The sequence below is a fragment of the Phoxinus phoxinus genome (assembly GCF_949152265.1).
Source record: "Phoxinus phoxinus genome assembly, chromosome: 19".
In the NCBI taxonomy this organism is placed as follows: domain Eukaryota; kingdom Metazoa; phylum Chordata; class Actinopteri; order Cypriniformes; family Leuciscidae; genus Phoxinus; species Phoxinus phoxinus.
Genome location: NC_136894.1, coordinates 19,675,890 through 19,699,170, shown reverse-complemented (window position 1 = coordinate 19,699,170; position 23,281 = coordinate 19,675,890). Strand labels below are relative to the sequence as shown.

Genomic DNA, 23,281 nt, shown 5'->3' with positions numbered 1-23,281 from the left:
CCTGAGATTATCATTGCCACACGTTGTGTTTGTTCCAGTGCGACGTCGCAGAAAAATAGAAACCGTTTCTAAAATAGAATCGTCGCGGCTGGTTAGGAGTGGACATAAACTCTGATTAACATGGAAAAAATACCTTTTATCGCGTGTCGCGGCGTCGCGTGTGGTTAAGACACGGTGTAATGACTAGTTCGCGCGCCCACAATGAAGTGCGCGCCCCTACACACAAACACGGGTTCAAACCTCGCTCCGTCCAGCACGGGAGATATAACAAATGTTGATCGTGTGCCCACTATAAAGTAGGCTACGCACCACTACATATAAAGTGGTTCCCACAGTATCATCAGTTATTCCCCTCGCTCTGACGAGAGACGTGATAAAGGGTGCACCCTCTGTAAAGCGCGCGCCACAGGAGCGCTGTTCACAGCTGAAATGCGCTCGTGCAAAAACAAACATCCCCGCCCCCACACGCACGTCAAATACACAGGAATGATTATCGGCCTGTTCACATCGCCCCTATTTTGACATCGGAACGATACCGATGTGTAAAACAATGACCATATCGGCCGATATTATATCGGCGGCCGATATATCGTGCACCACTATCTGTGATAGCAATTCGCCTTACATAATTTACATAAACGCGTCTTTACATTGACTTAACATTGAAATCACTCGCGCCAGACGCTCAAGAGTGAGTGAGTAATCATTTTAAAAGAAAATTTACTTTAATCAAACCACGGATCCGTGATAAGTTTTGTGATCCGTCTTGCCACTAGTGTAGTAGCACTATGATCACTTTGAGGGGAGGATAAATTTATCCCCACCGGGGGATACATTTTCTGAATTATGTTCATTGTTAGATATCATCATCAGATGATTCAACAATAGGGAGAGGAAGAGGTAGCGGTAGCGGTAGAGGGAGAGGACAGAGAGGCAGTGGATCAGTGGGATCTAGGCGAGGAGGTGGACGACGAGGAAGAGGAGGAGAGCGAGAGTCAATACCACGACAAAGATGCCCAGCAGCAACGAGAGAGAGACGATCTTGATAGAATTGAAAGTTTACAAAGGCAGAGAAGAGAAGCGACCGAGGTTTGTACAATTTATGTCTAGCAATAGCAATGAATTTTCATTGTCTGTACAGTTCTATGCACGTAGCAAAATATTCACAACTTGAGCTAATGGATTGTTTTTGAAAAAGGAGAGCTATATAAAAGTAGCCACATTAGCGACATTAACTGTTGTTTTCTGTAATCTACGGTCACGTTTCCTTTTACGTTCTATTTTTGACTTTTTTGGCGACGATGTTTTCGTCTCCTGTGGCGCGGCATATGTATGGTCCATAATAACAATGCAATCCAGACTTTTAAACTTGCCGGTGCAGTTTCAAGCGCCTCTCACTGCTCTGCACCTGCGTTTCTGCTGGTTTCAGTCACGTCACGTGACTGGCTGGCTCTGAACGAAAACGCGTTGTGGAAACGCGTTGGCTTAGTACTTTTTGTCCCTGTCTGCTATTATAATTTTGCAAGATGGCGGAACTACATGGAAGCCTCCGTGGACCTACCCGTCCCATGTATATAAAGATAATAAATTCTTCATTTATAAGGATAAGTCAGATAATTGGCCGAGGTATTTGTACACCATTGAGGACATATTTATGAATAAAAATATTGATTTTAGATAATAAAATACCTAAAAAGATACATATTGTCCCTTTAAACTAATTGTGGCTAAACTAATTGGTAAATAGTATCAATGTATAAAGTAGGATTCTCCCAATAGCCTATGTGTTAGAAAGAGTTTGTTATCTACCTGTCTTACTTCAGGATGAGCAAATATACAGCAATCCACAATTTTGTCAAATATTTTATTACTATTTCTAATTATAAGGTGATAGTTAATGAATTGTATTTCTTGCAAGAAGCTAAAATAATAATTTGTAAATAACAAATCCATAGCAGGAGGACCACTGTAAACACAACACTGTGTAAAATTGGGTATATGCATTGCCTTTTTTAGGAAAATAATTGATTTATAACCAAAAGACATTGTTACCAGCTCCCAAGACTCCATAAGCCAGGTGAGGAGGTACGGTGATCTTCCTTCGCTCGTTTACACACATGCCCTGAACTCCTTTGTCCAAACCTGGAATGACTTTAGATTCCACACCCACCTGCCCCACGAATGGAAAACCCTTATCCAGGCTGAGAGAGAGAGAAAGAGAGAGAGAGAGAGAGAGAGAGAGAGAGAGAGAGAGAGAGAGAGAGAGAGAGAGAGAGAGAGAGAGAGAGAGAGAGAGAGAGAGAGAGAGAGAGAGAGAGAGAGAGAGAGAGAGAGAGAGAGAGAGAGAGAGAGAGAGAGAGAGAGAGAGAGAGAGAGAGAGAGAGAGAGAGAGAGAGAGAGAGAGAGAGAGAGATCACTTTATTTACAAAAACATTCAAGATATAACATTTTTAGAAAAAGAACAAATAAGCAGCTAGAAAGAGCGCAATGGATAGAGTGGAGAGATTTTGAATCTAGGGGAAAAAAACGATAAAAATGCAAAAATGATAACATCAGAACCACTGTGAAAAATAAAAAGTAAGGGAGGGTTTCTGTAATTTGGCTTTTCCATGAAATTACCCAAATGTGTTTGTCTGAGAACCTTTTATACATCTTTTGTACACATATTTAACTGCAAATGCAGAAATTATATGCATTGTGTGGTGCAGTACAAATATTTTGAGTGTCCCTTATTCTGTCACTTATTTTCCTATAAAGATCAACGGTTGTCCCTTATTTCCCTTTCCATAAGTTGGCAACCCTAGCTGTGGAGCCAGATGTGAAGTTACGACAATGGCGGAAGGTAACTTCTTCAGCCGAGGCAGAAGACCCGCCTGTCGCGGACGAGAAGCCCGGACTGGCTCGAGCTGGGGCAGACTGGTGGTGCCTGTGCGCATACGGACACGGAGATCGAGTCCGTCTGCTGCAAAGAATTTCAACGATGCCAATTTCTCCTGGACTAAATCTCTGAATCAGACGAGGACACGGACGTTTGTGTTGTGAACCATCCTAGTTCTGCACCGCATATGTTCTGACTGAACATCCCGGTACTATGCAATAATTCACCATTCGAAAGAAATACAAACGAGGAGTAGGCCTAATTCACTAATGAGTTCGCCAACTAACTTTAAAGTTTGTGTGAAATTAATTTCATTCAGAGGGTAAGGGTGACGTGGGCATGGCAACCTGGGCACTGCACTGGAGTGATCCATGCTGAGCGTCATACCTTTTTAATGCATCACAAGGCAACTGACACACTATGTAAAAGATCACTTTATTTACAAAAACATTCAAGATATAACATTTTTAGAAAAAGAACAAAAAAGCAGCTAGAAAGAGCGCAATGGATAGAGTGGAGAGATTTTGAATCTAGGGGAAAAAAACTAATTATTACATTTTAAAATTCAATGTAAAAAGCAGCAAAAATGATAACATCAGAACCACTGTGAAAAATAAAAAGTAAGGGAGGGTTTCTGTAATTTGGCTTTTCCATGAAATTACCCAAATGTGTTTGTCTGAGAACCTTTTATACATCTTTTGTACACATATTTAACTGCAGATGCAGAAATTATATGCATTGTGTGGTACAGTACAAATATTTTGAGTGTCCCTTAATTCACCATTCGAAAGAAATACAAACGAGGAGTAGGCCTAATTCACTAATGAGTTCGCCAACTAACTTTAAAGTTTGTGTGAAATTAATTTCAAGCTCTGGTGGTTAGCTAGCTTTGTAGATGGAAGAATTATTTCTCTGATAGGCGGATACCTCATACGTGCCGTTCTGGATTAGTGTGGGAGTGGCTTGCGGAGCTTTGCAATATGGTGCATTGTGGGAGTTGTTGTCTTTCATAACACGCCTTAAGTTGTTGTCTTTCATACAAACACGCCTTAAAGTTACTTTCTGTCTTTCCTCGGTCAAGAAGAATTTATTTTACATTTCGACTACATATGACCCACTTTCAATAAAGATTAATGTTCCTACGGGTGAAATGCTCCTTTAAGAATATCTTAAAATACACTTAATATACTTATTTTCACATTTTACTGGGTATATTGCTTGTATATTTCGAAGACACTCATAATTAATTTGTGATGTACTTGTAACACAAATAAATTACACTTTAATATCACTAAGCATGTAATTAGTCCCTATACATGCATATACTTAAATTATACTAAGTATACTTAAAGTTGTTCCACTTTAGTACACAAAAGTACACTAAATACACTTAAAGTTATGCTTTACTACAATGCAATTGCTACTAAAATATACGTTACTTAGTACAAAATTAGTTGTTCCAAAATAGCACACTTCAAGTTAACTAATCATTAACACACTTGAAGTATACTGATAAATAGTCTGGCTGCAAGTATACTTAGTATTTATTTATTTTCACCAGGGTAGTCTTTGACAAAAAATTTATTTGATAAACTTTTTTGTTTAAAATGTTGCCTTTCTTTACAAAACTTACCGACATTCAAGTGTTAGTAAAAGGATGCATGAAGCTAATAAAATGTTATTAAAATTAAAGTACAGTTTAAGGTATTTGTCAAGTATAAAAAAGAAATTATCTACATTTGAACTAGAGGATGGATACCCGACCCGAGCCCGACGGGACCCGCCGGTAATTATGTTCGGGAAGGGGGGAAGAGGAAAGGGAAAAGAGAGAAGAAGAAAAGAGAAAAAGAAAAGAGTTAACGTACTACGGGTTTCCCCCCAAAAAAAAAAAAGCTTCATTCAGAGGGTAAGGGTGACGTGGGCATGGCAACCTGAGCACTGCACTGGAGTGATCAATGCTGAGCGTCATACCTTTTTAATGCATCACAAGGCAACTGACACACTATGCACTTCAAGGCTGATCATAACCTCCACCTCCTCATATAATTGTTAATGTTGTTATTTTAATATTATTATTATCAATATGAGTATATTATAATTATCATTATTTACCTCTTTCAGTCTTATTATTACTACTACTATTATTATTATTGTTACAATGTATGTTTGTGTATCTGTATGTGTGTGTGTATGCATATATATATATGTATATACTCCTTATTTATTTTTATTTATATTTATTTATGTATTATTATTATTATTTTTAATTATTTTGATTTATTATTATGTATATATATTTTTATATACGTATGTATGTATGTATATATGTATATATATATATGTGTGTATGTATGTGTATGTATATATATATATATATATATATATATATATATATATATATATATATATATATATATATATATATATATTGTGCTCTTTCCTTTTCCTCATTTATTATTATTATTATTATTATTTGTCCTCTCCCTGATTTCCCAACTTCCCCTCACCTCTTCGTTACTATCATTAATATTATTACTTATACTCAATTATTTATACCATTGTCTTTATTCAAGTTGCTGATGTAGTAGTAGTGGAGATTGTAGTAGTAGCTGTGGTTGTAGTTGTAGTAGTTATTGTAGAAGTAGAGATTGTAGTAGTTGTAGTAGTAGACACTATAGGTTTTTTTTTTTTTTTTTTCTTTTCTCAAAGTATGTACTGTGACACATCCATCCAGTTACCTTTACATGCACACATGCACTCACACAAACGCACACATCTGACAGTTTCTGACGGTATTGGTTTTGTCTGTTTGTTCGTTTGTTTGTTTATTTGTTTTCCCTGTTTGTGATCCCAATTTATGTACATCCTGCATATTCTAATAAAAAAAATAAAAAAATTATGTTCGGGTTCGGGTCGGGCTCGGTCACATCAGCGCGATAAGGCATTGAACATTTTAAATTTAAAACAGCTTATTATGTAGGTAGCCAATGTGCCTGATGCTTTCACTTGATGCAAACGATCTTTTTCGTGATTAAAATACATGTAAAATATTACCATAACATCTGTCTTCCTGTGTGCGGACATTTGTTTATGTAGCCGTGACAACGAAACACGTGCATAATGTGCGCGCACCTGTGTTAAGAGCGCTTGTTGCTCCGCGCACTGATGCGCTCATCCTGTTGACATTTCCGAATGCCTTCCTACAGTTGCTTAATAAAAGCGGCTTTCCACACAAACAAACGTACAATTGTCATTAGTATGAGAAAAAAATGGGATTTTAACTACCGGTCTCGGGTCGGGCTCGGACATAAATATATTTATGCCTGTCGGGCTTGGGTCGGGTTCGGTTACTGCCGGGCTCGGACAGAAAAAAATGGCCCGATCCGCACTCTAATTTGAACATAGTAATATACTGCAAGTGCAAAAATAATATAAATAGTAAACTATAAGTATAATTAGGGCTGCACAATATATCGAATTTATCGAAATAACGCAAATGTATCGCAATATGCGTATCGCAACAGCTTGCAATAAATGGGGTCATGAACAAAAGACATTTTTTTTTAGCTTTAATAAGTATCAGGATATATTTAATTCATACAGTGAAAACTAAGCAATGTTTTATTTTTATATTTTATGATTCAGTATATTTTATTAAATAAACCTAATGTAGGATAACCTGAAACCCTGTGGTTTACACTTATGCTACAGTAAAACGCTGATGTTCACTTTCAGAAGTTCTAAGGATGTTTTCTTGTCATAAAAAATATGTGAAACACATGTAGGTTATACAATTTTAAAGATAATTTAAGTTTATTTTACACACTTTAAGCATTATCGAATAAAGCATTATTTAAGGAGTTATCACATATCGCATTTTTCTTTAATATCGCACAGCAGTATAATGTAAAGTATAATGTTATGTTCACTTAAAGAAAACTTACAAGTATACTTGCAGTATAAACTACTAAACTAGTAGTTTACTGAGAGTACACTTCAGTGTGTACTTACATAAAACTAAAAATGTACTACTTGTATTAAAATAGTAAACTACTAGTATAATTATAAGTTCACTTGTAGTACAGATGCATTACATGAGAAACCTAGTTGTGTACAAAGTTTACTACTGTTACACGTATACTACACTTATACATATACCTTTATATACTAAAAGTGGGCCAATTTAGTCCCAGGCAGTATTGAAATAGTACACTTACAAGTTTACTACAAGTACACATTGATATTAGTATACTTACTACATAAAGTACTATACTGTTAGCCCGGACAAGTTGAATCTACTTAAAAAATGTGAGCAAACTGGTTGCCCTAAAATAGTTAAGTAATCTTAACTTAAGAAATTCAAGTTAATTTAACTTAAAATGTATTGTAATATCAATTACTTTGCAGTTATTACACATAGTATATTTAAGTTCAATGTTACAACTTCAAATGTAAGTTACATTTTTGTCAATTGATTTATTTTTAATTTGTTAAACTAGAAAATTAAGGAAAATAAGCAAATAAACATACACTGTAAAAATTAATACGCTATATCTAATCAACAGGCAACAGATTACAAGCAATATTATTAATTGAATTTAACAATTTAGAATTGAGTAATAAGTAATCAAATTAATTCCTTAAAAGTTAAACAAAATATATCTGAATTAAGAATTCTTTATTTTTTGCCAACATTGAAGACACCTGATGTTAACAAGCAGAATCACTGAAGGAGAAAACCATAATTAAAGTCACCATTATGGAGATGAGTGTGTGTTTTAGTTGGGCTCTTCACCCTGAAGTTATTAACTTTAAAATTTGTTTGGCTGCTGTACGTGAGTTATAACAGCAGATGAACAAATAGAAAAGGTGATCTGGTGGTGTTGGTTGTGTTTTAACTAGGGCCGGGACTCGATTAAAAAAATTAATCTAATTAATTAGAGGCTTTGTAATTAATTAATCGAAATTAATCGCATTTTAATCGCATATAAATATTTGACCTGAGAACAGTGAGAAGTCATTTTTTTCACATGGATTTTTAGTATACCATTGAATAATGACTGAATACATAAGCTTAAGCAACAAAATATTTTTTAATTTTGTTTAACCAAGTCCAGCAGACCAGTGCTATTTTTGCCATTAACCCCCAATTTCCACCAGATGCGGAACGGCTGCGGAACGGCTCAGCTGCGTGACAGCTCCGTGTTCCGTCGTCCGTCAATAACCACCAGGTCCGGATTTGTTGCAGAACGGCTGCGGCCGAGGACCAACGAGATCTCGCTAATTCACGTGTGATCGCGCGATATGTAGTTTCGATAAACAGAACCACCAAACCAGGAACAGTTTTCCGCAATGATCATCATATTTTCCGCCAAATATGATCCGCCATGATCACGGTGTATTTTATTTTGAAAATTAAACGGATATTTTATTTTGTTTTGGTTTGTTCTGTTTTTTGCTCGAGTCCTGCGCACTCTGCCCTGTAGTGCTGCGGAGCTCTCCGGCATCCGGCAAAAATAGAAGCTCTGCGTATCAGCTCCGGAGGGCTGCGGATCGCCGGAGTCGGAACGCAGCTGTTCTGCATTCAGTGGAAATACACACATTAACTTTAATGGAAACCGATTAACTCCGCCGCCGTGCCGGAGCCGTAACGCAGCCGTTCCGCATCTGGTGGAAATTGGGGGTAAGTGTAACGTTAGCAATAGCCGTTCCGAATTCCTTGTTGCACAGCTTGCACACAACCATGCTCTTATAGGTTGTAAATAGTTTTTTCTTTGACACTGGTGGCTCATCCGATTTTGTTGTGTTATCCTCCTCGTCCGTCTCTCCCCCAATTTCACACAATAGATGTAAATAGAACGTTTTTTAAAGCTAGCTAGCAACTGCTGACGCTGTTTAGTCCTGGATGTGTGTTGATGCGCGCGACCGACCGACCGACCGACAGCGCAGGCAGTTGCTAGGCGATAAGTTGAGCTTCCAATCAAATAAAAGTAAACGCCTGGCATTGGCCAATCCACTGTTTTACCCGTTTACGGACACAGGATTGGATGTACACAACCATGAAGAAAACAAAGTAACAGTAGACGGAAACGGTTTAATTTGAAACCAGGAAATTCTACTTTATAAGTACATTTTCACAAAAAAACGGGACAATTCGTGTCCCAGGAAAGAATATACATTTTCCGGGACTGTCGCTCAAAAAAGAGAACAATCCCTGGAAAACCGGGACGGGTGGCAACGCTAGAAGTTATCGTTTACTGTCTATGGAAGTTGTGAAAGCTAGTTGGTGCTCCAGTATAATCGGTCCGCCTAAACTCATCCAGTGAGAAACGTTCCGCGGTGCAAAAATAAGTGCGATTAAAATGCGTTAAAAATGTTTAACGCGTTATTTTTTGTGTAATTAATTAATCTTAATTAACGCGTTAAAGTCCCGGCCCTAGTTTTAACATAATCATTTTTTTTTTTTTTTTACATTCATTTGATCTGAATCACTGATCTGATGTAGAGTCCACTTTATGAGTTAGGTTAGCTTTATAAATTATAGCAGCATAATATTTTTTGCCTTTTCAATAAAATCCAAATGATCACATCAATAAAAAAAACTATATATTATTATTTTTATTTTTTTGGCACACACAGACATCAAGATTTATCGTATGAATCGCAGCAATGGTGACAAACAGATCACCTCTGATCATAAGCTCATTATTTATTCATGCAGCAATGCATGATGGGAGCCATGAATGAGTTTTGATTGGTGGCACCCAGAATGCACTGCAACATGCTTTATAATTGTCACCATTGTTGAGATGCACAGGCTGATTATTGATATCTGTGTGTCTTTTGTCAGTCACCAGACAGTTTCTGGTTCCCATTGACTTCCATAGTAGGAAAAAAATATATACTATGGAAGTCAATGGGAACCAGAAACTGTCTGGTTACTGACATTCTTCTAAATATCTTCCTTTGTGTTCAGCAGAGGAAAGAAATTCATACAGGTTTGAAACAACTTAAGGGTGAGTATATGATGACAGAATTTTGATTTTAAAAGTGAACTAATCCTTTAAGTATACTTCATAAAATGAACTTGAAGTATACTTCTTTTTCGTAAGGGAATGCTTGAATTGCGATACGTTTTTTTTTTTTAATAGGAGGAAGATCTAAATTACATTTAAATGTCAACTTTTATGAAAAGAAGTCTTTAATAATGTCTAAGTATATAATACTTTATATAATTTAGAGGTAAATATATAGTACCCTAAAATACTAAATATTACATACAAATTATTATTGAACTAAAATATAACACAACTAGCTTATATAAGTTTGTTCTCATAACTCTCATAACCCTTATTATTATAAGGGATGATGTCAGAACCCGGAAGACTAATTCGCCCCTGGTTCCCTTGAGATTTTCCTAAGGGGTCTTTAAATTTATGAGTAAAATAAAGCCTGTGGTAAATATAACTTGACGATACTTTGACATTTTGTTCTACAATGTAAACTGCACACACTCAAAATGTATGTTTTCAAAAATGGAAGTAACTGCTTCTAACTTATCTTTCACTATGGGTGTCTATAATTTACATTGTAGAACAAAACTAAGATTTCTTCCACATTTAGATGGCATCTACGCTCTACACTAATGCTGCCAAGTCTTTTTGCCACTCAGTGGTGTAACCGCATTGATTCAAGCTACTGCGGTGTCATGTGCTATTAATAATAATAATAATAATTCATTACATTTATATAGCGCTTTTCTGGACACTCAAAGCGCTTTACATGTAAGGGGGGATCTCCTCAACCACCACCAATGTGCAGCATCCACCTGGATGATGCGACGGCAGCCATATTGCGCCAGAACGCCCACCACACACCAGCTTACTGGTGGAGAGGAGACAGAGTGATGAAGCCAATTAGTATATATATAGGAGGATGATTAGGAGGCCATGATGGACAGAGGCCACTGGGCAAATTTGGCCAGGATGCCGGGGTTACACCCCTACTCTTTCGAAAGACATCCTGGGATTTTTAATGACCACAGAGAGTCAGGACCTCGGTTTAACGTCTCATCCGAAGGACGGCGCTCTTTGTCAGTATAGTGTCCCCGTCACTACACTGGGGCGTTAGGACCCCCACAGACCACAGGGTGAGCGCCCCCTACTGGTCTCACTAACACCTCTACTATTAGCAGCACTACTATTAGCATAATGCAGCACTATTTTTCTGCTGCAGAAAATATTATATTGTACTAAGCTCTGTAGGGATGTATGTGATGCCATTACTCTGCAATAAGTTGTGTCTTGCTGACCAACAGCAAACATTTACAAAATAAACTTCTGTTTGGTTGATTGGAATGTTGTTGACATTTTCTAATCACGTTCACCATCAGCCAAAATAGTATAATTCGCCACTATAACACTTTACAATACGGGTGCACTAATATGCATCGATTCATGCTTAAAGGTTCTCTAAGCGATCCTGGGTGACATCACTTCTTGTCGACTTTCGAACTATTGTCAAACAAAACGGAGGCTAGCTAGACCCTCCCTCCTCCTCATCCGCGCACTAACCCCGCAAACCCCACCCCAAATCCTTCTTGTCGGTTATTGGCTGGAACACTGTTTGTTATGTTTCGTGGTGCGGGTTAGCCCAGTTTGTTTTTGTTGATGTTTGTGGAGCCTGGGGTGTCTACAGAGATCGTGTTTTTTTAGAGTGTGTTCAGGAGACAGACAGCTAGCGGATAGTGAGGAGATATTTGCTGTAGGTGACAAAAAAATGTTTGGCCTAAAAAATGCGTGACATCGCTTAGAGCACCTTTAACTAATGCACAGATAATCATGCGTTAATGTATGACTCATGAAGAACTAAACCATTAATTAATGATTACTGCATTAGTAACTAATACAGATTATATATGATTAATAGATTAAGTAATATATTAATTGTTATTAATTAAATGTGTCATAATGTATTAACTAATAGTCTAAATTAATGTGTTAATTACCACAATGGGTTGAAGCTATACTTCAACTTTGAATTGTCTGCTTTAATTAATCATTAGCTAATGATTTGCAAATGTATCATTATGTTATGACTTCCATTATGACACTGGATGCGGTGCGACGCTACACGACAAAACCCCGACAGTAACTGATGCCACACTCTATTTCTGACGTACTCTGAGCTCTTGTGCTGCTTCCGTTACGAAGGACAAATGTACTTGCAATGGTCTGTCATGTCCATGTGTAGTGTGTAAACACAGTGTAACAGCGTCAGGAGTTCAGAATGAAGACAATTAAAAATTAAGGCATTTCTTGTTGATTACCAGATTAAAATAAAAATATATATATATTAAATTTTTTACAAAAATAAAGAGACCACAGACACACAATTTGTCTATTTTCAACTTCAGTCCCTTAAAATGTGAAAATTATCATAAATGTTTCATTTGAAGTTATTAAATTGTTATGAGAGACACATGAACAAGTAGGTATGTTTCTTTTATATCAAGTTTTGTGTAAAATAATTTTTAAACCAATTCCATTTTGTCTATTACGGGATTGAGAATAAAAGGTGTTTAAATCTGAAAAAATGAATAAATAAACTGAAAATAATAAAAGATATTTAATATCTGAGGTGGGAAAATATAACTTGTTGGAGGTTTGATAGTGCCTGATGTGGGGTATTTAAAAAAAATGTTTTATGGAATATTATGGAATCATTAGTCTACAGCTAGCTACAGGTGAAACTCAAAACATTAGAATATTGTGCAAAAGTTAATTTATTTCAGTAATTCAACTTAAAAGGTTAAACTCATATTATAGACTCATTACATGCAAAGTGAGAGATTTCAAGCCTTTAATGGCTTACAGCTATGAAAACCTTTTCACAATAGGCCTATTCTCATTTTGAATTTTGGGTTTTCATATATGTAAGCCATAATTATAACAAATAGAGGCTTGAAATATCTCACTTTGCATGTAGTCTATAGGCTATAATATATTAGTTTCACCTTTTAAGTTGAATTACTAAAAGAAATGAACTTTGCACGATATTATAATTTTTCGAGTTTCACCTGTTATTGCGTACATTAACTCACCTCAGTTTTAGGAATTTTGGCATAAATTATTGCATAAAGTTCACTTACCTCGAGTCAAACTTCCGTCCATCCTCGAATGTGCCGTTATACTGATACCGAATATAGTCTCCGACCTGAACCTCTCTCGAACAGTGTGTTGGTATCAAGTATCGATCAATAATCACATCTTCTAACTGACCATATAAAACATGTATGAGAGTGAGGGAAAAAGTGAGAAATGGTGTTATCGCCATTTAAGGTGAGAAGATGAGACGCTGCAGCGTTGTTCTTTGTTTTTAATCGATTAGCAGCGGTTTTCTGCAAGAGAAACTGACGCAAAGATAAACCCTCCTTTTTAAGATAAAATACAGCAAACGGTGAAAAATTATAATTAGTTATACGAATTGCGTAATGTAGTTGTCATACTAAAACTTGTGAAATTCTGTAGGCTTAGCTACAAACACGCGGGGTGGAAAAGTTGATGTTCATGTAGGCTGTGTGGCTACTGTACTGCGTGTCAGAATCCATAGAACTGCAGCAGCAACCGCGCGGTCCTAAACTCCATCCCATCACGCACTCCCAAATTCTCAGTTTTCAAGTCAAGTCAAGACAAGTCACCTTTATTTATATAGCGCTTTTTACAATACAGATTGTATCAAAGCAGCTTCACAGTGATAACATGAAAATAATACAAAAAACAATTTCATCATCGTCCACCTTTAAGGCAGATCTATAATATTGTTGAATATTAAATGTCCCCAACTGAGAAGGTCCTCACTGCAGAACATAAAATCCACTGGGAGGAGTTGGATCCAGATCCAACTCCTCCCACTATATATACTTTGCCTCCATGCCCCAGCCCCACCACCAGATGAACCAGCATATCGGTGATCACCATTGTTTGCTCTCATCAATGTAAGTCTATATTTTGATTAATAATATAGTCGAGATAGATTAATAATTTAGTGTGCGTCTTTAAGTAATGATCACACTTAAATATATGTTAAAGTTTTGACAGTGTCCATACTTTTTGATAACACCAAGACATGTTTAAAGGGCATATTGCAGGTTAGAGTACCCAGTGCGCCAATGTATAGAACAATAATGTAGGAACTAGATTTAAATATAAACATATACTTATAAAACGCTATTTAGGCTTCTGGAGTCGTTTTTGTGAGAAAATTTTACTTCCGCATTTGAAAACCGCCAAACCGGAACTGACGTAGCATGGGGGAGCGCGGTCAAAGTAAACAATAGGAAAGCAATGGATCGCAATGACAGTTCGGACGCTGAGGAAATTGTTGCCTAAATGTTTACTCGCATGACAGACCTCAGCCATATAATTATGAGCCTTATATGAAGCCAAGAGAGTAGACAGGTCAGGATTAGACAAAACAACGGTCAGAGGAGACGCATTGAGCTGTGGTGTGAGGAGAACAGGGCAGGAGTCGGGTCTCGATGAGAGAACAGTGTTAGCTTATAGATGTATTCACGTTAGCCGACGATATGTATAACACTATGCTCAGATCACAATATTGTAATTATGTGTCAGGCAATAGCAAAGCTAGTATTTAGACCCTTACCTGCACGTGTATGTCAGCCATTAGGAGACAGTTTCCAGAGAAAGAGGGACATTATAAAGGTTTTGAATGGCCCCACTTGGTGATAATGAATAAAAAAATAATCACAATCACAACTTTCTTACTGTATAAAATTTTTATATGTAGAAACAGCCAACACAAACATTAAAATTCGGAGTACAGATTGAAAATGAACATTATATTATATTATAATAATAATAAGTGTCGGCTGCAGACTTGCAAGACATTACAAGTTTATGGAGGATACGTTAATGAATTAAATTAAGACATGGCACATTTTGTAAAACAAATGTACAATAAGTGATCTCTGACGGATCCGTGAGCGTCATGTTTCCCACCGGTGGCCGACCCACATGCTGACGGCGGACCGGGCGACCCGATGAAGGAGCCGGGACAGTGTGCACATATCGCCGTCATCATATAACGTAACGTTAACTCATCATATCGCCGGGATTATAATCATGCAGTCTATAGTGAACGCTACACACTACCGCGTTTTTCAAAGCAGACGCAGAAGCGAAGTCCCATCTCTTACCCTGCACAAAACGCACACAAACACGGAAGAAAGCACCATCCTTTTTCTTGTTCGGAAACCTGTGGACTCGATGTTCTGACAGGCCATAATTCACAGTCATTTATCACGATAATTATTAATTGAAATACAATAACCACCGAAAACACACTGAATCACGACCGCTTCAACATAATACCAGCCTACTCTGCACTGAGCGAACGCAGAGCCGGCAAACGACTCCCCATTCTGACGTTATATGACGCGGTGGTGAAAAAAAAGCGCTTTTTCAACACGGTCAAGGAAACTGTCACGTTTTCTACTAAATTTGTGCCCTTATGTCTGGCAAAACAATTTTTAATCATGCATTTACTCTTCATATGGTATTTTCATACAAGGTTAAAAAAAAAAACCCTGCAATATGCCCTTTAACTAGTCCGCTAAACTGGCATCCATTAATGGTAAGTTAGGTCGTTTGTAGCGTTAACGTTAGCACGCATGTGTAGAGGTGGCCTATCTATTTAGCTAAACTAATTAGCTTTGGATAATACTGTTGGTATGTTCATATGTTTATAGCTAGGGTAAGCTAACATTTGGTGTTGTCAGTCAGGTATAGCTATCTAGTTAGCCAGGTTAGCCACGCTACCCACTAGCCAGGTTAGGCAAACACTGCACTCCAGGTATGCATTGTTAGTTGTTGCCATGGAGTGTTTTACTTTCAATGAGGAATTAAAACATTTAAAAAATAATGAACATTGAAATATTTGCTTTCTTTGCTAACCCACAGGATATGGAGGTCGAGGAAGAAAGGGGGAACTTTTTAAAATAATATGTGAAGACACCCACCCAGACTTCTGCAGCGAGTTCTGCCAGATCTGTGCTGACCTGAAAGGATGAATAGTTAATTGTGAATGTTTCCCTGTAATGTTTGTGTCATTTCTGCGTGTGCTCCCAATGTGGTTTTCCTTATGTTTTGCCTTCAAAGTTTCCCTACAGTTTTCAAAATGTCTGTTTTACTTAGTTTGTTAATAAACGTGTGTTTTTTCCTATTTAATTGTGCTGGTAATGAATTGTTCATGCATTTATGTAAGTGAGATGTTATATAAATTAAGACAGATTCCCTTGTGAAGTCATTTATAAGTTTAAAATTAGTGCTGCTATAATTTAGTCACTTACAGTTGCATAATCAGTGGAAAAGCACACATTTTCTACTTGAATTTAATATTACTCAAAAGTAGACGCGCCTACTTATTCATATTATAATATTTGATGTAATATTTGAAATCAAAGTGCATGTGGACTACTGAGGGGTAAAAGATCCAGTAGCACCTCAATGCAGTACATAAGATCCAAGGGGCGGAGTTGGATCCAGATCCAAGGGGCGGAGTTAGATCCAGATCCGATGGGCGGAGTTGGATCCAGATCGGAGGGGCGGAGTTGGATTTCCTCCCACTGCATTCTGATTGGTCGACAGGTTCCTAGCGTTTCTCACAGGTTCGCGTTTAAAGTCTGTGTAGAGAGAATGGTGTCGTCTTAGCGGCCCCTAATTTAATAACAAATGATCGTTGCGAATCAATCAAAACTAACTTTAGCTGGAAAATAATTTTTATTAAAGAACCGCTATAAAGCCAAAACCATCTCCATTTCCTTAAATTATAAGTTTATCTCTGCAAAGCTGCTTTGAAACAACACTGTTAAAAGCGCTATATAAATGAAGATGATTTGCCTTTTGACAGAAAAATAAACTTGCTGAAAACAAATCCTATTTAATGAAGTTAAAAAAGTTACAAACATTGTAGTTTGTACATTGTGTGAATGTGATTTTTTTTTTCATTTGGAAAAAGCGTTTAATTATAATCCAAAACAAAAAGATTGATTAAAAATTCTTACATTTCATCTTCCCTGAAAAGCATAGTTCCTTGTTACAGGCAAGAATAAATTCCCTGTAATGTTTGTGTCATTTCTGCGTGTGCTCCCAATGTGGTTTTCCTTATGTTTTGCCTTCAAAGTTTCCCTACAGTTTTCAAAATGTCTGTTTTACTTAGTGTGTTAATAAACGTGTGTTTTTTCCTATTTAATTGTGCTGGTAATGAATTGTTCATGCATTTATGTAAGTGAGATGTTATATAAATTAAGACAGATTCCCTTGTGAAGTCATTTATAAGTTTAAAATTAGTGCTGCTATAATTTAGTCACTTACAGTTGCATAATCAGTGGAAAAGCACACATTTTCTACTTGAATTTAATATTACTCAAAAGTAGACGCGCCTACTTATTCATATTATAATATTTGATGTAATATTTGAAATCAAAGTGCATGTGGACTACTGAGGGGTAAAAGATCAGCCAATCAAAGAATAAATTTCTTTTTAAGGCGAGACACTACAGGTGAATAGGGTACAATTTAAAAATAATAGATATCACCATGACACTTCCTCAGTTGATTACTTACACAAGTTCATAAAAAAAATGTATTACAAGTTTTTGAATTTGTATGTTTAATTATGCAAATTAGGTATTATCTCAGTAAATATGCACACTTTTGCATATATTTTCGGTAGATAGATCTGAACATATGATAAAGCCAGGTGCAAAATTCTTTTTTCATTTTGTTTACACACAAGATGAAAAAAGATGTTCAGAGGGATTTCCGGATATATGCTTTCATTACCTAGGAAATCAAAATATACTGTCCATAGCCTTAAAAAATCGATTTTCGCCATATTTTTGGGATTAAAATGTCCCATAAATCAGGCCAGGAATGATTTATTAACAAATCCCTCTGAACATATCTTCAGAATACTGCTAAGTGTATAACTGGAAAATTTGGTGTACATAAGTGCTACATAGGCTGAGATGTTTCTACTGGAGGATGGCAAAAAAACCATTTTGAGAAAAAGGCATTTAAAGATTTGTAATGTAAAAAATCATACTTTTTTAGTAGAAACAACTATTTACTGACACAATATCTTATCAAATAATTAGCAACAACAATACAAACCACCTAAATCACATCAAAACTTATAAACACAGCATTTATGGCCTTTAACTGAGCAGAAAAACAGTCAAAAACACACATCTAAGTGTCAGAGCGCATCACGTGATGCATCTGAACCAATCACGTTGTCATAAATTGACATCAGCCAATGAGATTTCGCTTTTAGGGTTAAATGCCCATTTTACTTTCACGATTGGTTGCTGATTAAAAGGAAATTACCATATTTGGACCCAACAGCATTGTACAGCAGAGAGAGAGCTTTTCAGACATGTGCGTGATTAAAGGAAGATCACAGAGATCGCGGAGCAGCGCGTTGATTTAGAACGCCAACTTTTGTTGAATTTCGGAGAAATCTACAGACGCAAATAGACAAAGTGTAGTGAAATAAAGACCTAAATGTGTATTTTGGACTTTTTTCACCACAAGTCTGAAAGAAGACATGTTATTGAAGACAAATAGCCTAAAATCTCAAAATTGACCAGTGAAAAAAAACGATGTTTTTGCCTGCCGTGTCTCGCCTTAAGAGATATTTATTCTTGCCTGTAACAATTAGGGGCCGCTAAGACGACACCATTCTCTCTACACAGACTTTAAACGCGAACCTGTGAGAAACGCTAGGAACCTGTCGACCAATCAGAATGCAGTGGGAGGAAATCCAACTCCGCCCCTCCGATCTGGATCCAACTCCTCCCATCGGATCTGGATCTAACTCCGCCCCTTGGATCTGGATCCAACTCCGCCCCTTGGATCTTATGTACTGCATTGAGGTGCTACTGGAGAAATGCGGAAGGGACACGTACTAGATTAGGCTACTTAAAATCGACGGGCTTTCAGACCCAGAAAAACGGTCCTTCAGTTCAGACCAGAATTTGAGAGGCATGCAGAGTTTTCCATCAAACTCGTTCAACCCCAGAGGGCCACATATTATAGGCCTACGTGCAGCCTGACATGAATCTCCGCTCTCCCTCGTTACACAGGGATCGGCACTTACACTGAACAGAAGCATGGCCCAAACAAAACTACTATGTTTATTCGTGTTCTTCAGTACTGGATATCTTTTCTCTACTGTGAAGGCTCAGTATGAAAAATACAGCTTCAAAAGCTTTCCACCGAACGATCTCATGCCACTGGAATCTGCGTACGGACACGCGTTAGAGATGTACGCTTCTCAAGACTGGAAACAGAGTGTTAAATATCTGGAGCTAAGCCTTCGGCTTCATCGGCTGCTGAAAGACAGCGACTCGTATTGCTGTCAGAACTGCAGCGCTGTGTGGCATGAATATGAGGAGAACAGCACGGACACTGCCCTCTCGATCATGGGACACATCATAAGGCGAGCCGCATGTCTGAAAATGTGCAAAACAAACTTTCCTGTGTTTTCCAAATCATATCCTAAGCGAGAAACGTTGGGTGCTTTTGAACAGAGGATACCCTACCGTTACCTTCAGTATGTCTATTTCCAGGTACATTTTTTTTTTGTTCATTAAATTGCGATTAAAGCAGAATGTTCCTACTATGAAAGACAGCTTTTGATGTTGGTTTGTGGCTTAAATACAGACATTAATTGTCCACCGAAAATGTGTAGCCTATGTAAACGGTCAACAATACTGAATTCCCTATTGTTACAATCACTTTGAATAACCCGAAGCCCATTGAATTGTTAATACGAAACTTTTTGAATCACGATAAACATGCTTTTTTTTCTCCCTCTCAATTGGTGCGTTTTGATTCCAGTAGCCTAAGTGCTTGCCGACACATGCCACGTCCACGCAGGATGCTTCATATCCTAATACTAAAATAAATGTATTATGCCTCTACTTTTTTTCTAGTTATTGTACCTTATATACAAGACATTTTAATATTTAGAATAATATTCAAATAATTCTGAATCGAATGGCTGGGAATACGCTTATAAACAGGCACAGAGGATTAAAGCAAGACATGTTTAAATATGTACAGACCAGATGACAGGATTTATGGATGAATATAGTATAGTAGCCTACAGAGGAATGCTCAATATTAATGGATATTTTAAGTATTATTAATGTAAATCTATGTTGCAAAAATAAATAAACATGTAGGTCTACGTTTCAAGTCACCTTTTACAGTCAAACCAAAATGTATTCAGACACCAACAACATTTCTCACATTATCACAGTTTATGCGCAATCGTTTAGAAAATGGTTATAGAATAGGCTATGTCAAGAACTCAGATTTATCAAATCAGATATCACTGGTTTTTGGCCATCCTTCTATTAGACTCACATGAATTAGGTTGAATAGCTGTCAGCTGTTAAATTTAAGTAGCCTACACAATTAGATACCAGTTTAGTTCAACCAATTACCAAACAATGCTTAATTTTGTTCAGTCTGTGGTGTAAAAAGGTTGTATTAGCAATTAAAAAAAATATTAAAAAAACCAGCAAACCATGCCTTGGTCAAAGTGTCTGAATAATTTTTGGTCCCAAATTTTTATACATTTTACTGGTAGTCCACTGTATGAAGCATTTTTGGGTATAATATGTCACCATTTTCTTTGCTATCCTCACTTATGTGAATGAACTATAGTGTCATGCACCCACTAATAAAATAAGAAATCGCAATCGCATTAAATCTGGTGTCTGAATAATTTTTGGTTTGACTGTAGCACTTTTTACTATACTGATTGTTTCAAAGCAGCTTTACTGTGATAATAGGAAAATAATGCAACAAAGTTTGTTTTGACTGTACAGCAGCTCTAGATGAAAATAGTGTCATTGTCCAGCTGTTGATTAATTTAGTTAAATTATCCTTTTTTTTAATTTATTTTTTTATTAAATGCCAGTCACATACTATTAATTATTTAATAGATTTTAACAAAAAATACAGACAATATTCAACATTCAACATTACAAGAAAATAGAAAAGAAAATATAGTGCAAATTAAAATAAATTATACAAGAAAAAGAAAATAATATAAAAAAATAAAAAGAGTATGAGATCATCAAATAAATAACCTAAAAGCTTCAAATAAAGACCTAGTATGTTTTGCTTTGCTGTTTTTCAACCCAAGTAATTCAATATAACTCTTAATTTCTATCCGAAACAACAAAAAATTGGGGTTTTCTCTAGCCCATTTTTGCTTATGAATATGGTATTTTCCCATTATCAAACAGAGATTAAAAATAAATGCCACATCTGGTGACAGTCTTTGTCTGTCCATTAAAATTAAAATTAAAACATACAAAGAAATTTAATTTACATTCACTTTCATTTACAAAGAAAACATTCCAAATCTACCCAAAACATTTTGCTGTAAATGCAACTAAAAAATAAATGGACAACACTTTCCTCCTCAGTGCCACAGAAATCACATTCAACATCTACTAAACAAGGCAGGTGTGAAAGTCAAGTCAAGTCATCTTTATTTATATAGCGCTTTTTACAATACAGATTGTATCAAAGCAGCTTCACAGTGATAACATGAAAATAATACAAAAAATTATTTCATCATCGTCCACCTTTAAGGCAGATCTATAATATTGTTGAATATTAAATGTCCCCAACTAAGCAAGCCAGAAGGTAAGGCAACAGCAGCAAGGAACCAAAACTCCATCAGGTGACAGAATGGAGAAAAAAACCTTGGGAGAACCCAGGCTCAGTCGGGGGCCAGTTCTCCTCTGGCCAATGAGTGAACAGTGTATGAAGTTCAGAATGAATCGGAGTATTTGTCCAGTTCCGGTTGGTTGAAGTCGGAGTGGAGAGGAGGAGAGACTGGTTGACACTTCAGGTCAGCGTCGTCGTCGTCGTGTCCTGGCTCTGGTCCTTCATCAGATCTGGATACGGCCTGGTTCCGGTGGACAGCAGTAAACCTCGGGATAGACAGAGAGACTAGTATTAGCGTAGACGCCATCCTTCTTATGATGTACCAAGTAGGGCTGCACGATATTGGAAAAAAATTACATTGCGATATTTTTTTTCCCAACGATATATATTGCGATATTGAGAGCCATAACTCCAGGCTAAAGACAATAATTACCATTCCATGATATTAATAATTTCACTAATAAGCAAGCTTCATTACAAGTGACAAAAAGGTCACTTAATATTTTATTCCAAAATTAGAACATTTCTGTAAACATAAAAGCAGAACACATTTTTAAATAAAACAGCAGCTTTACACCAACCCCCTGATTGGTTTACAACAATATAACTTAAAATAAATATATTTTTTATAAAACAACTTAAGCATTTTGGTTCACAATCTTTAAGTCAACTTTTCTTAGCCAAAGTGCCAAAGTAAAACAGTGTTGGTGTTGGTCATCATAATCGTATGAAATAAACAAAATGATATAAAACTTTAATATATTTTGTATTAAATCTTCTAAACAGATTAGAGAACATGTTTCTGTAAACAGAAAAGCCGAACACATTTAAACAGCAGCTGGTTTACCGCCTCTGTCAGCGTCGCCGCTCCACGCGCATCAAGAGCTGAGGGAGCACCAAAATAATAGCCTAATGAAAAATCAATAATTCTAATGCCGATATTATTATAGATACAGACATCCCAAGTCTCCCGCAAGTTCTGGGAGTCTCCCGCATGTTGATAGCGGCTGATGCCCGCGAATTAGTTAAAATCTCCGGAATCTAGAGCGAGCGCGCCCGCGAGACAGAGACTGTGCTCCAAACCGTGCAGCGCGTGCACGGCAGAGAGAGCAGGAGACCGCGGCGCGCGTGCCTCATGAAGTGTGCAATATCTCCCGCTGGTGCTACTACCCTTCACATCGCATGTTCCGGCGATGTGACTATCGCTCACTCGCACATCGCGATGTCGATGTTAAAATCGAATATCGTTCAGCCCTAAAGTACATCAGGATTACGGGAAGTGTTCCCGGTCCCGGCTGTTCTAAACTATGCAGCCTAATTATATAAGTCTATAATGTGTTATGTGTATGCTAGGCCGAAGAGATGTTTTTAGTCTAGATTTGAACTGACAGAGTGTGTCTGCTTCCCGGACAATGGTAGGAAGACTGTTCCAAAGTTTTGGTGCTAAATAGGAAAAGGATCTACCGCCAGCAGTCGATTTTGATATTCTAGGTATTATTAACTGGCCGGAATTTTGAGATCGCAGTAGACGTGAAGGACTATAATGCGTTAAGAGCTCGCTCAAGTACTGCGGAGCTAAACCATTTAGTGCTTTGTAAGTGATCAGCAATATTTTAAAATTTATACG

General features: G+C 36.9%; 2 protein-coding genes across 6 annotated transcripts in view; one reads left to right on the top strand and one right to left on the bottom strand.

Moving 5' to 3' along the window:
- Window positions 1-13,493, bottom strand: part of fkbp10a (FKBP prolyl isomerase 10a) — a 150,438-nt gene extending 136,945 nt beyond the window's left edge. For all 4 annotated transcript variants that reach the window (XR_013794997.1, XM_079590006.1, XM_079590008.1 and 1 more), the window contains exons 1-2: window positions 13,029-13,493; window positions 2,053-2,201 (exon numbers count right to left, since the gene is read on the bottom strand). Coding sequence is in view for 3 of the 4 variants with exons in the window: in XM_079590006.1 (XP_079446132.1) it covers window positions 2,053-2,201; window positions 13,029-13,213 (334 nt within the window). In the remaining variant the exon portion in view is untranslated. The remainder of the gene's footprint in view (window positions 1-2,052; window positions 2,202-13,028) is intronic.
- Window positions 13,494-18,807: 5,314 nt separating this feature from the next.
- The window catches only part of p3h4 (prolyl 3-hydroxylase family member 4 (inactive)), a 29,897-nt gene continuing 25,423 nt past the window's right edge, over window positions 18,808-23,281 (top strand). Inside the window, exon 1 of one of the 2 annotated variants that reach the window (XM_079590010.1) lies at window positions 18,808-19,532. In XM_079590010.1, the coding sequence (XP_079446136.1) occupies window positions 19,074-19,532 (459 nt within the window). In that variant the 5' untranslated portion in view covers window positions 18,808-19,073. The remainder of the gene's footprint in view (window positions 19,533-23,281) is intronic. The other variant, XM_079590011.1, reaches the window with a different exon arrangement.